We start from the raw sequence: 15,311 nt of genomic DNA, 5'->3' as shown, positions 1-15,311 counted from the left end.
ACATTGGACTTCAGCACTGTTCACTTTTCTTTAGGCATCCTTCTGTGTAATTCTGTTACAATCTAAAAAAAAAAAAATTATTCAACTGCTGCTGACCAGAAAAAGTAATAGAAATACTTTAGGTGTGCAGCCTGGTTGAATTAAATCTTCAGTCAGAACATGAGCTAAATAAGTTGCAGCCTTAACTATTTCCCAGTTATTTATGCTTTTAATCAGGCAACTGTAGTACAGCAAATGTAATATAGCATCGCTGTCTATCTTAACTTGCTTGTATAAAAAAATATTTTTTGCATATAATTTTGGCATTTAGTAGCCTGTGGGGTATCCACCTGAGTGAATAAGATGGAAGAATAGAGTGTTTCTATTTTTTTGCCAACTTCTATTTTTCAGAAAAATCTGATTGTATCCTTTCCTAAATAAGAGGACTTTGATGTTCTTCAGAAACTTCTGATGGATTTTATAGTTGAATTTTCCCTACAATTTTGCATAATCAAGTAAGCTGTTGACATTTTTAACAGCACTTGTGTTTATTGCTGAGATAGAATTAAATAGTTCATGAAAAATTGTTTAATAGTTATACTGCAAAAAAACAAAAACATGAGAAGGGTTATTTTTGTTTATTTATCTTTATTTTGGGTTTTTTTCCATTTCTTCTAAAAAATAGACTTTTTGTTCAGTGAAAAGCTAAAGCTGCATATTTAATTTTGTTTTTTGTTTTCAAAATTGTTCTAAACTAGATTTGGGGGGTAACTCTTCAGTGAAGTGGTGCTAATGGTGGCAGTATCCTAAAGGGTGGACTTTCATTTCAGACTTTTTGTTTCTTAATGTAATGTAAAAATTGTTATATCCTAGAAGTTCTGGGTTTGCTCTCTTACCAGATCATCCAAGCACATGGTGGGACAGTGGACCCTACCCTCACGAGCAGATGTACTCACCTTCTCTGTGAAAGCCAAGTCAGTAACATGTATGCTCAGGTAAGCCAGCTGGGCACCTGCACTGCTGCATGCTTTCACTTTTTACTGGAAAGGCAGGGCTTTGCACTGTGTGCTTCATGCTTACATAGCAAATACAAAGTTCCTCATTACGTGGTTTTCTATGATTTGTGGTTTTTGGGGTACGAAATTTCATAGTGCATGTAGTAGACTTGTTCCAGAGAGCACTAAGGAAGATGCTATGAGAAAGAGGAGCCTAAAAAGTAGGAAAAAACAATTAAAATTGAAGATTTGATGATTTGTAGAAAAAGTGTAAAATAAACATCTGTTTTGGGCTTTTAAAGCTGTTTGTGCCTTTATTCCCAGGCTTTAAGAGAAAGGAAGAGATGTATTACAGCACACTGGCTGAATGCAATCCTGAAGAAGAAGAAGATGGTTCCACCTCATCGAGCCCTTCATTTTCCAGTGGCATTTCCACCAGGAGGAAAGCCATGCTCTCAACATGTAAGAAGGAAAAGCTTCCTCTGAAAGAATGCTTGCTTCAGTGTTTGCTTCATTCCATGAGCAGTATTAAAACAGAGCCAGAAAGTGCTTACTCAGAGCAAAGTACACATTTCTTCCATCTTGGAAGAAAAGCTTCTATTAATCTTCAGGTGGTGCTGATGTGCTGCTGCTGCTGCCAGGTGTTTCTCAGTGTTTTGCAAGTCTTCCTGAGTTCAGAGTGGTGAGGAGTAACACCTGCCTTTGTGAGTTTCTTTCTCAGACACTGAGGGGCAAAGATTGCCTGACTTACACATAGCAAGGTAGCAGCAGTCCAGGCTGCACAGTTCATAGCAGCAGAGCAACAGCACATTTAACAGCATGTGCTTCCTTACCATAACCCAGGATTTGAAGAGGATTTTTGAGGGTTTTTCTTAGTCAGTGCTTAGCAAATACCTTGAAAGGGAGCCTATGCTGCTAATCAGAGGATGGGGGTCACAGTTCCACTGCCTGTGCAGTGAGGAGCTGTGGAGGTGGAATTGAAATTTTATGGAATTGAAAGACCAGTTCGTTCAGAGGCATCTTGGATTGTACTGTGCTGTATAAATCAAGATGCCAAAGTATGTCTTGGCATTGGATTTCTTTGTGCTGGTTGCAGACATATGGGATGATGGCCTTGTTAATTATGTCCTGACCAACATAAAAAGAAACTCAGTGTGTGTACTCGGTGGTTAGTAGTAAATCTAATATGCAATGTAATAATCACAGTTTTAAACTAAAGTACTGTTGTCTTTCCCTAAAGAAAAGGTGAGAATGCCAAAGCCAAAAACCTGTCAGGATTAAAGATAATGGAAGATGTGGAATTACAGTTCACCACCTAAGCTGGCACAGTTTATTTGGCTTCATAGCAGAGTAGAGCACAGTTTTCAGATTTTTAGAATAGAGCAAGTAAGTGTAAGCTTCTTTTTGTGTGTGCCTCTATGTAAATAGCAGTAGAAGGAAGATGGCAGACCTCTGAGAACCAAATTAGCTCTGAGCTCTTTCATAATAATCCTGTGGTCTCTGTAAATAAGAAAAAACTGACCAGAAGAATGAAAAGGATTCTTCCTGAGTCAGAGCTACTGCTAGAAACCTGAAATTTTTCTGTATAAACAGATCACTTTTAAATCGTACTGTTTGTATCCTACAAGCCACGCAGTAATTAAGTGCTTATACACCATGCTGTGCATTTCACTGTAGGTTAAGAAGTTAGTAATGGAAAAACATTTCCATGGGAGTGTTTTGTAAGTGCCATCAATGTTCAGTTATTTCTAACTGTGTCTTTCTGTCTGCAGATAATCTCTGTGACTGGATTTGTGGACAGTGACAGAGATGACCTCAAGCTCATGGCCTACCTAGCAGGTGCCAAATACACGGGCTACCTGTGTCGCAGCAATACAGTTCTCATCTGTAAAGAGTAAGTGCTGCACTCCTAGCCTTTGCTTTCTCAGCAGCCTCCTGCCTCTCTGAACGTGAGGTGCTATGTATGGCTCGTTAGGAGAGTGTTAATTGTAATCAGTTCTGCTGTTTTATAACAAACTCAGTGATACTGTTTCTTGAACTAAATGACAGCACATATTAAGTGATAAATTTGGCCTTCTGAACACAGGCAAAGCAAAAGTAACTTCTAATTTTCCTATTTATTTATATTCTTAAGTGATGCTGACTCTTCAATCATCCATAAATAAAATACCTTTTTTTTTCAAATAATTGTTCTAAAATGTTGAAGAAGGGAAAGTTTAAGTCCAGAGCCAAAGATTCCATTTACAGCAGAAATTCTCCCCCGAGTGGCTTGTTGTGACATGTAGAAAGAAAGCATTGGAATATCTCCTTTGTCACAGTTAAACCAAAACAGCAGACCAGTAAAGAAACAGTGATATATAAGGTTTATTATTAGAAATTGCTATTTTTACCCATCTCTTTGCAATACAAATGATTTCTTTTCCCTTCCCTGCCCCCCAAGGGCCAGCGGGCTGAAGTACGAGAAGGCCAAGGAGTGGCGGATCCCGTGTGTGAACGCGCAGTGGCTCTGCGACATCCTGCTGGGCAACTTCGAGGCGCTGCGGCAGATCCAGCACAGCCGCTACACCCTCTTCAACCTGCAGGACCCGCTGTCCCCCAGCCAGCACCTGGTGCTGAACCTGCTGGGTGAGAGCCACACACCCCTCTGCTCTGCAGCGGTTTGCTGTGCCTGTTTCATCCATAGGAATGTGTTTCCTCTGGGGCAAATAACTTGGCAGTGGTGTCATTTTTTGTTTTGTTCTCCATTCCCTAGATGCCTGGAGAGTCCCGTTAAAGGTGTCACCAGAACTTCTAATGGTAGGTTGAGTTATTGTATATATGCAGCTCTTTTTGCCTGTGCTGAAGCTCCTAGTTGTACTTTTTGCTGATGTTCTGTTTTATTTTGAGGAATCTGAGAAATAATCTTTTGCAGAATGAAGAAATTTCAGTGAGATATACAAAATGAAGTTGCTGATGACACACATTGGGCTAGATGTTTCAATCTTCAATTTCTACATCAGACCTTTAGAAAGTGCTTAGTACTTTTTAAATCAGTACCTAACATTCTCTAAGTGAGACCACATAAGGGTTTTTAAGACAGAATACCCCAAATCAGTAAGAATTTTGTTAGAATATTGACGGAATTTTAAGTGTGATACATAATGTAAGTTAAGGGTGGAACTACTTCATATCATCCCTTTGATATATAGTAAGAACTAATACCAGAAGCATATATACCATGTATTTTAGAATTTAAAAATATACCATGCATTAATAAGTGTAGTTGATAACCCTGAAATAGCAGCAGGAATGAACAATGAAAAATTATACCTTGAAAATTATATGAGATAAATAAATTTTTGTCATGAAGACTATTCTGCAAGCCATGCAGAATGTAAGTTTTGTGTGTATTCAGAATAAGCTCCAGTTTCCATGCCGGCTCTTACACCTATCTCATGTTTTTGTGTTGTAAATTTTCTTCCCAGTTCAGATTTATACTTGATAATTTTTCACAGTACGTCTTGATGTAGGTAAATTGGTACTACAGGTGACTCAGATAACATTTTATATTGCACAAAAACCTTTTGCCTCATTTCTTGTGTATGGATTACTTGTATCTCAGTCACTTTGTAAACCTTTCAGAAGAGGGTGCTTAACAATTCTCAAAACATAATCTGTAACAGTGTTTCAAATGGGGAGTCAGGGCACTGTCCCTTAAATACCTTTCAGCTCTAGGAACAGGCACTACTGTTTTCCTGACCATAAGTTTGAAACTTTCTGTAGACCCTTCTGTATTTGTTTCATGGACCTGTAGGAAACTCGCATTTAGGAAACTAAATGCTTTTAAAAATTCCTGGTCTTCATATTTTCCTGAAGAAGGAAAATATTCTGCTGTTACAAAATAAAAAAGTCGCTGAGAAGATTCAGTATGCAGTATTAATATTTAAAACAGCTTTTAACTAACTCAGTTTTGGTTTTGATACCATCACCCTTTGCATCCACACTGCAGTTCAGCTCCTCTTAAAAATGGATACATTCGTTGTGTGGGTCAGTCACACCAGGTTTTTGTTCATGTTTTGTCTTGTGTAGCAAATGGAGACCTCAGAGGTCAGATGGGTAATTTAGTACCTCCCCTTCTGTATTTATATGGGGACCTTTCTTGCCTGTATGAAGTGGGAATTTTGTGACTTGGATTAAAAGGGGCTTCCAGAGACAATCTAGTCTGCCCTCTGGGTACCCACACAGGAGTATGGTTTGGTGATAGAAAATGCTGGGCATGTGGAAATGTCAAGGAAGACAAGGTACTGCACTGCCTTCACAGTAGGCATTTTTATTTGTCTGAGGGTTTGGAGTCCCCTTCTGAGGACAGCTGTCTTGTCAGATGCTGTTGATGCCATGTTCCTCTTGCATTTTCATAGTTGAAATGTCTGTCAAAATGTGAATGTGTGCACTTTCCTTTCCAGCTGCACATACTAGGGGCTGTCTAGCATAAAAATGCCTGGTCTGAGAGCAGAGAACAAACCCCTGTGGTTTGTTCCTCCCACAGGAACATTGTCACAGCAGGACTGGGACAATGCTGCCTGTCTTTCTTGTCATGTGCCTCTAGCATTCTTCATTAAATTTCAGGTATCAATTTGAAGGTTAGAAAGAAATAGATGTCACACACTCCTGAACTTGGGAACTGCAGTTTCAAGTTACTCAGACCAAGGAGAGCCTAAAAGCTACATTTAATCAGCCCTGAGCACCTGCTCTAGATGCTGATCTGGTACTGGGGGCATGGCACTTTTATCCAGATTCTGTTTATGTAGTTAGGGAACTTGAGTTAAAACAGTATTTTCTGGGATACTACTATTCCATGAAATTTAGCACCAGGAATATTGCAGTCTTCATGTACTTAACAGGACAGGCTTTTCAGTCTCTTGCTAATTTAATTCATTGGCTTTTCCATTGATAATTAGCAGTGTTATTTAAAGGAAAGAAGTCCCACAATATTTTATTAAAGTGTGCACTTTCAGGGTTACATAAGTTTGTGGAGAAGCTTTGGCTGATGCTGAGCTTTGCTCTTGGGTTTGTTGTGTAAGGGGTAGGTGGCCCATGTATTCAGCAGTGTGTAATTTTCATTCAGGATTAATTCAGGATAGAAGTTGGTTTCCCTGCTTAACTCAGATCTATCTAAACGTGTGACTGGTCTGATTTCAGGGTGTGAGGTTGCCTTTGAAACCAAAGCAAAATGAATCCAGTCTTCAGCCGTCTTCCAAAAGAGCAAGGTAAGAGCAGCGGGCAGTTAATGCCCGTAGTCCTTCACTGACTGTTCCTCAGCAGTGTCAGCTGCCCATCAGCCTGCCCCATCCTGTGCCCTGCTCAGTGAAGTGGCTGCCAGGGGGTTTGGGATGTTGCCAGTTGTTCATAACTAATAGAGTGAAGTAGCAAGAGAGTTGGGAGAGTGCAGAAAGAGGAGAATATGTCGTGTTCTCTGTGTGGTGATTTTTGTCTTCAGAAGAGGTTGTGCCTAATTCTCATTCATCTGAGTCATTCCATTGGAGAAACTTGCAAAAGTATGCATGTCTAATTTCAAAATTCCAGTTCTACAGCCTTGGGCACAAATGTCACATTCTGCTGTATTTCCTGTATTCTGTAGGATTGAAGATCTGCCGCCACCTACTAAAAAACTCACCCCTGAGCTGACACCAATGGTGCTCTTCACAGGATTTGAACCTATGCAAGTGCAACAGTACATTAAGGTGACTCTCAGGCTCTTGTGAGCTACTTTAAAACATCTGACAGTTTTTCTATGGATGTTGAATTTTTGCTAAGACATGATTAGCATGTATCTAGTGTATAAAAACCGGTACCTACTGGCCCTGAGGTTAGAGTAGGTTTATGTGAAATGGGTTTTATTTGGTAGCTGTTCTCTGTAGTTAATTACTTTAGACTACTGTACTACTTGCTTTTTCTGTCTGTGGGACTACTTTGAAAAGCAAGAAAGCCCTTTCCACATTTGTTTTTAAATAGCAAATTTCATGAAAAAATTTAGGTGAGAAAAGTAGTGATGGTTGTACTGGATAAGACCCAGGATTCTCCTAGTGAGGTTGCTGTCTGTAGTACCAAATGCTTCAAAGACAGCTGATGACAAAGCTTATGGCATGCGTGAGATAAATTCCTGTGGAGGTTTTCTTCTGTTCCCCAATAAAGCTGTACTAAAACTTGGCTGTAAGTAATTTATGACATTCAGATAATGAGAAGTAAATAAGGCCTAGTTTGAGTCCACTATATTTCTTAGAAATATGCACTTCAATGTCCTCAAAAATATAAAATATTTTCTTTATTACACCTATACTTGTTTTTAAAGTGGTTCAGTTTTGGAGGGGTTTTTTTTCCCTTGCAGTGTGTGCATTTGAAGCTTGATATTGAATGATTTGGGAAATAAAGTGTTTTTCAGTGTATACCATAAAGTTCCAGTATGAACTTCTTGTTTTCTGTCATGTTGGTACCAGGTTAATTATATAGAGAATCTGTTTTGGTAACAGCTGTGGCTCACAAATTAAAAAAAAACAATTTCAGCTTCAGAATTTATGAAGTTGAATATAAACCTGGCAGCATTGATGCTGTCAAAGCTGTGCAGAGTTTGGATACCTCACTGTGGCTGGATGATACTCATCTTCTTGAGATGGAGGGGTAATCTTTGTAACTGTATGGCCAGAGGGTTCCTTCCACATCAGAGTGGAAGTCCTGCAGTGTCTGCACTCACAGGTAGAACTGCTTGAGGTGAGCACAGAAAAGCAGCCTTTGCCTTTCAGAGGGGTACAATGTACTGTTCACAGGGTGTTTATTACCAGGGAGGAAGTAAACAGTGCAGAGGTTCAGTGTCACTGAATAATACTTTTGTGGGTCATCAGAGCATGGTGAAGAAGAGCTAAAAGCACTGTCCCTGCCTGTCCTACGTGCTCATCATTATCACAGCAGTAGAGTGCACAGGGCTGCCAGAGACCTCTTAGGCCTTCTAACCTAACCCTTAGGCATTATTGCTTTGGGACTCCCAAGCATTCATGCAATAAAACCCCAGGTCTGTTAAATATTTATGCTTATAGATATTGCTGTGGGGTTTATTTGTTTGTGCAAAATTTTTGTCTTAATCAGAAATCCAGGGTGCATAGTTACTAAGGCTGTCCAAATATTTTTTCATTCTTGAAATTTTTATGAGGGGAGCAGTCTTTATCTCTAACACCTGTGGTAATCTGATGTGCCTCACCAGCTCATTCACCGTGGTACTTATTCCTTCAGGTAATGACTGGATTAATTCATCAGATAGTAACTGTGAGGAGCTAGTTTGAGTTTGGTGGTTTAAACCAAAGGAAAGGGTATAGTTGCTTAGTATCATCAAAAATGCATGTGGAATATGTGTTTTTCATGAGGTGCTTTTCTCTTTAAAGAAAAGCCTAGCAAAGTTTAGTTTGCTGTAGTACAGTGTGTACTGCACCTTCCCCAGAAAAGAGCAAAATAATTATATATTCTTATTATTGCTTACTTAAAGTTTAATATCTCGTTTCACTGAAAAATGTTTTAATTTGTATCTTACACTTAGTTGCTTGCTTAAAAAAAGCACAACCCAAAATCAAAAAAATGCAGAAGCAGGAAATAATTTTCAATCTTGCCAGGTGATATTTATGACTGGAAATACCTGGATTTTCAGTGGCTGTAAATTTTGTCAAAATTAATCAGCCTGAGTCATGGAATCACTGTAATCTGCAGTTTAATCACATAAATCTACATTTACTATTTCATTAGGAGCTTAGTTTTATTTGATGTGATGGTATGATACTTAGCTTCTTTTTGTTCCTCCATTTTTTTAACAACTGTTCCATTCTGATTTGTGTTTTGTACAACTTTCAGAAACTGTATATCCTTGGAGGTGAAGTAGCAGACTCTGCCCAGAAATGTACCCATCTAATTGCCAGTAAAGTGACCCGAACTGTCAAGTTCCTGACAGCAATTTCTGTAGTCAAGCACATAGTAACTCCAGAGTGGTTAGAAGAGTGTTTCAAGTGCCAGAAGTTTGTTGGTAAGTTAAATTAGTGTCAATTCCTGTAGTAAAATAAAGGTTCAGTGACAAACATATCTAAATACACTTTGTTGCTTTGTCTTCTGACTTCAGTGTTTCTTGCCAGTTTATTCTGAAGAGCTCAGCTTTGGAAAGCAGAAATTTTAATTCTGCAGCAAGTCTGATTGTCATTGTTCACACCTCCTGAAGAATAATTCGCAAAGTTTTTAAATAATTATATTAGCAGCAGTTTGTATTCCACCTGAGTTAGAAGATTGTGTTAATATGGTAAAGCAAAGCTGTCACAAGAATTATGTGTTTGTTTGTTTTTTTAATCAAGTTCTCTTTCAGCAGAACATTTTGTTTCATTTAGTTTTCATTAGTTTTAATACAATTTCTTCCCCTTAAATGAAAGAAAAACACACTTTAAAAGTTAGCTTTAGGGTGATTAAATGATTGGACATTGTTAAGTGTTGTATTTCTTTCTTATGTGGCCATTTTGTAGATTTTTACCTGTGGCTGCATTATTTTTTAATTTACCCTCTCTGGAAGGGTAAATATTTGGTTTATGATTGTTTTATGCTTTTTATATAATTGGTTTGTAAGAAGAAAATGTATAACATTGCTGGCTAACCACTGTAAAGACTTGCATCTGTGGATAATTAACTAATAAACCAGCAAACATTTTTATAAATCTCAAGGCAATTTGCTCACTTCAGCATCAGTGAACTGAGAAACTGATTAATTTGAAAACTCTTAGAAGGTGAAGAAAGTTGGGGGATTTAGTATGACTATTGTGATCTAATACCTGAAATACTTTACTTGTTTACTGAAATTAGGTGGATTTGTAGCTCATGGGCCAGTTGCAGTTTTGTACCTGCTATAATGATGGAAAATACGGCAATTGTTTATAAAAATTGTCTTAATTGTTTCTTTTGTCTTTTGGGAGAATATTAACACTGGCTCTTTGCAAGTTGTCAGAATTGTCCTTGGAAAGACCAGTTTGTTCTTAGTATATTTTTTTTGTTTTGGTTTCTAGACTTTAAGGTTTTGGATTTAGAAATATGTTTGACATAGCTTTTGTTGGAAAGATTAAGACTGAAATTCCATCCCTGATAAAATTGGGTGAATAACAGGACAAATGAAACAAATGGAAAGTTCTTTCTGTTAAGACTGTGTGAGGCCTTGATGACAGTTTCTGGGCTCCCATAAGTGGTCACAGTAATTTCAATTTAAACTTGATCCTTTTGCTTGATCATTCTCCTTTGCAGAGAATCAAAAAATCAAAATTTGCAAGTACCTCAAATAAGTTAGAAAAAAGGGCTTTGATAGGACAGTGATTGTTGTTAGGTAGGCAAGTGTAAAACGTAATTTAGCTCTCCAAGTATTTGATAGTCATCTTTGTAAGAAGCCTAATGAAGGTATTTTAATCATGCTAAATTCTAGTAGATGTCTGCCATTCAGAGCCACTCTGCCAGCAAGATGTTCTGCTCAGATTCCATCCTGGGCCAGGGGATGTTTGTGTTTTGTCCCACATCATCAGTCTTTCTTTTTCAGATGAGCAGAACTTTGTGCTCCGAGATGCTGAAGCTGAAGTGCTTTTCTGCTTTAGTTTAGAGGAGTCTCTAAAGAGAGCACAAGTAGCTCCACTGTTCAAGGTATGCAATTTACCACAGCATTTAAATATTTGGGAGTTTTTCAGCCTAATTTTTTCAGCATTGGGACCACAGGTTTTGCAGCTGAAAGCAGTAGAACAGGCTGCCATATAATGTGAAGCATTTGTTGTAAATTTTCGTTTTGACTTCATGCCTGTTTTCTGCCTTAACATCACTGGGGTGGATGTGAGCCCTCTGCATGACTGGATCCTGTAGATGTTAACCAAACAGTCTCAGGATATTTGTTCCCTTCCAGAATTTAGAACATTGCTCTGTTACTTGTAAAAAGCCACTTATGGAAGGGACTTTGTTTTCTTTATTTTCTCTTTTCTTTTTCACACCAGCCTTGTAATCAGAGCACTTGCCCATAAAAAATGGGAGTCTGAGAGTGAGTTTGCCCTTCAGCCTCAGGGAGTTCTGGTGTGAATCTCCTTCCCACCAGGCTGTTTGCTAGGATGGTGCAAGATGTTTTCATGCCTCTGGTTAAAATTACATTACAGTGCAGAGAGTTGCTAAAGATGCTTCAGCCTAACTGAATTACAGACTGTTTATGGAGGTAAACCACCTAAAACACGTACTTTTTTGACCTGTAATGAATAAGTATCTGTGTCTTTTGTTACGTTTAAGTGCTGCATTTTGCTCTCGGTTTTGCAGATTATATCACAAGGTGTTTTCTGGTTTTTTTATTCGTAGATGATAAACAAAGATAATCTACTTTGTGATCTGATCACCTATCTCAGTCAAGCAGTAGAATAATTTTTGTCAGGAAGTAATAAATTGGGTGGTAATTAAAGGGTAAAAGTTCTTTTTTAACACTTGAGATGTCCCTGGGCTCAAAGAAGTGAGGGGCATTGTTCTTATGTGTCATTCCAAGCTGCAGTTGTTACTTTACAGGTGTGGAAATAGGTACACCTGAACTGTTCAAATTTATCAAAATTGTGCATTTCCCCTTCAAGGGGAAACATCAGTAATTAGGGACAACTCATCCACCGCTGAATCTGTGTCCATAAACCCAAGCCCAGCTTACAAAGCCTACCCTGTTGTACAATAGAAGTGTCACATGACATTAAAACTTAATGTGTTGCAGAAATCACTTAACATAATAATGCTTTTTCTTCCTTTTCTCTTTCTAGGGAAAATACTTTTATATTACACCTGGAATTTGTCCCAGTCTTTCCACCATGAAAGCTATTGTGGAGTGTGCAGGAGGAAAAGTATTATCCAAACAACCTTCCTTTCGAAAACTCATGGAGCATAAGCAGAATAAAGTGTGTTGAGTGTTACTTTCTAAAATTTATTTATAATACCTCACTGTGTTCTTCTGAGCTTACCATTACTTTCTTTCCTTTAGAGTTTGCCAGAGATAATCTTGATTTCCTGTGAAAATGACCTTCATTTATGTCGAGAATATTTTGCCCGAGGCATAGGTATGTATTAGCTTTTGTTGGGATTGAACAGTGTCACTGTTACTTTGATTTTTTTTCCTATTTCCCTATTATTATTATTATTATACAAGTACAGAGATTTTTTGAAGCTTTTAGGTACTAATAAAGAAATATATGGATTATCCTGCAAACTGTGGAGAAATCGAAGCCAGCTGTTTGCTGGATGTGGCTAATACTTATTTTATAGATAGATCACCATAAATTCTTGAATTTAGCAACAACTGAAACATCAGTGTATTACCAGCATTATTCTCCTTATAAATTCAAAGCACAGCCCTGTACCAGCTACTAAGAAGAAAATTACCTGAAGCCAGAGCCTGTCTCATATTCATCAAGTGAGTTAAGGGGTTTCAGTTTAGTTATTTTTACTTTAGTGTAGAGCCCCAAGAAGTGCTGTGTTTAGTAACAGGGTCAGGTGCAGTGTCAGGGGTGAGGGCTGATGGTACAGCTGCAGCCACAAAGGTCCAGAAAAGCCTCTCCTGACACCTGCAGAATGAGGCAGAATTTCTGTGTAGGGTGTGAACTGTATGAATTTTGGTATTTCCAGATGTCCACAATGCTGAGTTTGTCCTGACTGGAGTGCTTACTCAAACACTGGATTATGAATCATATCCTTTTTGTGTAAAGACATTCTGCTGCTTAGGGGAGTATGGTTTACTAAAAGTTTTTCTTAACTAGGAACTAATTAATTGTAATTTTTTAGGATATGTAATGTTTACTTAGTAGGAGGGTAGTTTAACACCCAAGAAAGCAGCTTAAATTCAACATGGAATTACTTTTTGATGGGAAATACTTCAAGGGAGGAAGAAGGGAGGGGGGTCACAAAGGAGTAGTAACTAGTAGTAAATAGTAGAATAAATCAATAAATAGTAGAATATTAGGCAATGGGAGAAGAACTTGCCACTAAGAAAAATACTTGACACAAGTTACTTTCAGATGAGGAAAACAGCTTTTTACTGAAGATTATAGACCCAGTTTGATAAATGCAGTGGGGGGACCAGTAAGGCTTCTGTATCTTTATGTATGTTTTTTATAGAACTTGTATTTTGCTGTCATTTCTTACAGTTGTTCTTTCTTAACAAGCTCACATATAAATTTACTTGATGGATAATGAAATGCCTTACTGCTCCAGAGTCCTTGGAGCATTATACCTAGCTGTTCAGCCATTGTACAAAGCAACTAGAACTTCCTGTGGATGCTGTTTTCCAGCTGTTTTCCTAGGGATGATGAGCAGTTTAAAGCAGGAAAGCAAAAATAAACTGCATCTTTTTTAGGATGTGTAATTTTATTATGCTGAAACATAATTTACTATGTTTTGTATTATACTACCATTTTAAAAGAGCCCACTTTAGGTATCATGATGAGCCCATTTTTAAGCATTTTAAAATAAATTATGGTACTTCAGCCAAAAGTGTAATTTGGATGTAAAAATAAAAGGGCTTGCTATCTATTAAATTATGGATGTTGAAGATGAAAATGTTTTGTACTTTATTTTTATTTCTTATACTCTATTTTCTTTTATATTGATATTTTGCCCACATTTGAAATAAATGTACTTTTAAATGTTTTACTCTATATTTTAGTGGTCGTTCATTTTTTTGAATACTGTGCAACAATGGCACTCTGGTAAGAGTAAATTACTCAAATCTTTTTCCAAGCAATGTGAAATTATTTTAAGGTTATTTTACCAGGTATGTTTTAATATATGAATCCCAGTGCTTTAAAGGGAAATCGTTGTAAATGTATATATGTGTTTTTACTGAAGGAGAGAAACAGCTTGAAGGAGAAACTAAATCCCTGCATATTCCACTGTTGTGATAACTTTTTGTTTGTATAGTGAGTTTTACTAAATAAATATTAAAAAACCAGTCTCCCGAATCTATATTCAGTATTTCCTATAACACACACAGTTCTAATAATCTGATTTGACTTTTTTTATCAGTTTAGATTCTAGTAGATGAAAAAGTGATCCTGAAAGCATTTATTTTCTTTCTGATCAGCGAGACAGTTCAGGTCTGATGCTGTACAGAGAAGTGAGTATCTGCACTCCCCCATCAGGGAAATGACTGATTTCAAGTCTCTTTTGTGCTGTGGCTTAGAGTGTAAATCCAACTGGTGCTTGGATTTACTGATTCTGTTGCCTTTCTCCCAGTGCCTCCGTTGAACAAAGTGTTTAAGTGGATGACAAATTGCTGCTGTAAGAACACAGTGGTGTAGTAAATGTCAAGATGAGTGAGGTCCCACAGAGGTCACTGTGTGCTCTTTTATGGCTGGCTCTGGTTCCTCAGCTGTGTCCATGTCCTGGCTGCTCCCGTGCTTGGCTCTGCTTTTGGGAGCAGTAGAGGGCTCCATGGGGGTCACAGGAGTGGTAAAATTTCTCCCGGTGTGACTTTGGGTAAGGTGGCAAAGTGGGCTAAATGAGAATGTTGCACTTTGGTCACAGTGGTTTTAGTTGAATAAAAGGTTAAAAAGGTGTAAGGATGGGAGGAAATGGTACTTTTTCACAAATGCCATCTACTTATGTCAGGGTTCTGTGTTTATTCTTAGTGTGATGTTCAGCTCTCTGAAATGCAGCTTCCTTTTCATTATGAGACAGATGAAGCAAAAGTCTAATGTGGAGACCTAAGGCTGGCAATTGATTTTATTATTTTATGCTTTAACTTTTAAAAATAGTAAAAAAAGGAGGAGGGACTGCAGTGGGAGTTAATTGTTGGTTGATGAGTTGTGGGACAAGTGACATAAACTGTTCAAACATGTGGACCTGGCAAGTCTGGTCTCCCTGTCAGTGGAGGGAGAGAACATCTTTGAAGCCTGACTTAAAGAGCCCTGCAGAAAAACATCTCTCAACAAAGTATTTTAGTTATCTAAGTCTTTCAGAACAGAGAAAATAAAGAAAGTTAATCCCACCCTAAGGAACGTCATAATACATTGCATGAATACTAGTTTTTACTGGAGAAATAAATCCACCTTTTTTCCCCACTTAGGAATATAATACTGAAATGATCTGTGTTAATCTCTTGGAATGAAGAGATTTTCTTCATTGTATTCACTACCAAGTGGCAGGAAGATTTTTGAGTGCCTTTTCCTTTAAAACAATTATCAGCTGTTGCAGCTTTTGCTTGCTTGGCAGTTTTGTGATGCACAGAACTTAACTTGAATGCATATTTTGTACCTGTGGTGCATTCAGCAAGTCTTCTGCCTGCCTTCCCAGGTGCTGTCC

At 37.9% G+C, this 15,311-nt stretch overlaps 1 protein-coding gene across 1 annotated transcript in view; it reads left to right on the top strand.

Moving 5' to 3' along the window:
• PAXIP1 (PAX interacting protein 1) overlaps positions 1-13,969 on the top strand; it is a 31,259-nt gene extending 17,290 nt beyond the window's left edge. Inside the window, exons 9-21 of the mRNA XM_066314386.1 lie at positions 879-974; positions 1,299-1,436; positions 2,747-2,868; positions 3,415-3,599; positions 3,727-3,770; positions 6,153-6,220; positions 6,592-6,694; positions 8,844-9,012; positions 10,549-10,649; positions 11,780-11,914; positions 11,998-12,073; positions 12,639-12,703; positions 13,184-13,969. Of these exons, the coding sequence (XP_066170483.1) occupies positions 879-974; positions 1,299-1,436; positions 2,747-2,868; positions 3,415-3,599; positions 3,727-3,770; positions 6,153-6,220; positions 6,592-6,694; positions 8,844-9,012; positions 10,549-10,649; positions 11,780-11,914; positions 11,998-12,073; positions 12,639-12,703; positions 13,184-13,195 (1,314 nt within the window). The 3' untranslated portion in view covers positions 13,196-13,969. The remainder of the gene's footprint in view (positions 1-878; positions 975-1,298; positions 1,437-2,746; positions 2,869-3,414; positions 3,600-3,726; positions 3,771-6,152; positions 6,221-6,591; positions 6,695-8,843; positions 9,013-10,548; positions 10,650-11,779; positions 11,915-11,997; positions 12,074-12,638; positions 12,704-13,183) is intronic.
• The last annotated feature ends 1,342 nt before the right edge of the window (positions 13,970-15,311 follow it).

This window comes from Sylvia atricapilla, chromosome 1 (genome assembly GCF_009819655.1).
Source record: "Sylvia atricapilla isolate bSylAtr1 chromosome 1, bSylAtr1.pri, whole genome shotgun sequence".
NCBI classification, from domain to species: domain Eukaryota; kingdom Metazoa; phylum Chordata; class Aves; order Passeriformes; family Sylviidae; genus Sylvia; species Sylvia atricapilla.
Note: the sequence above shows the minus strand (reverse complement) of the source record. Positions and strands in the feature narration are given on the sequence as shown.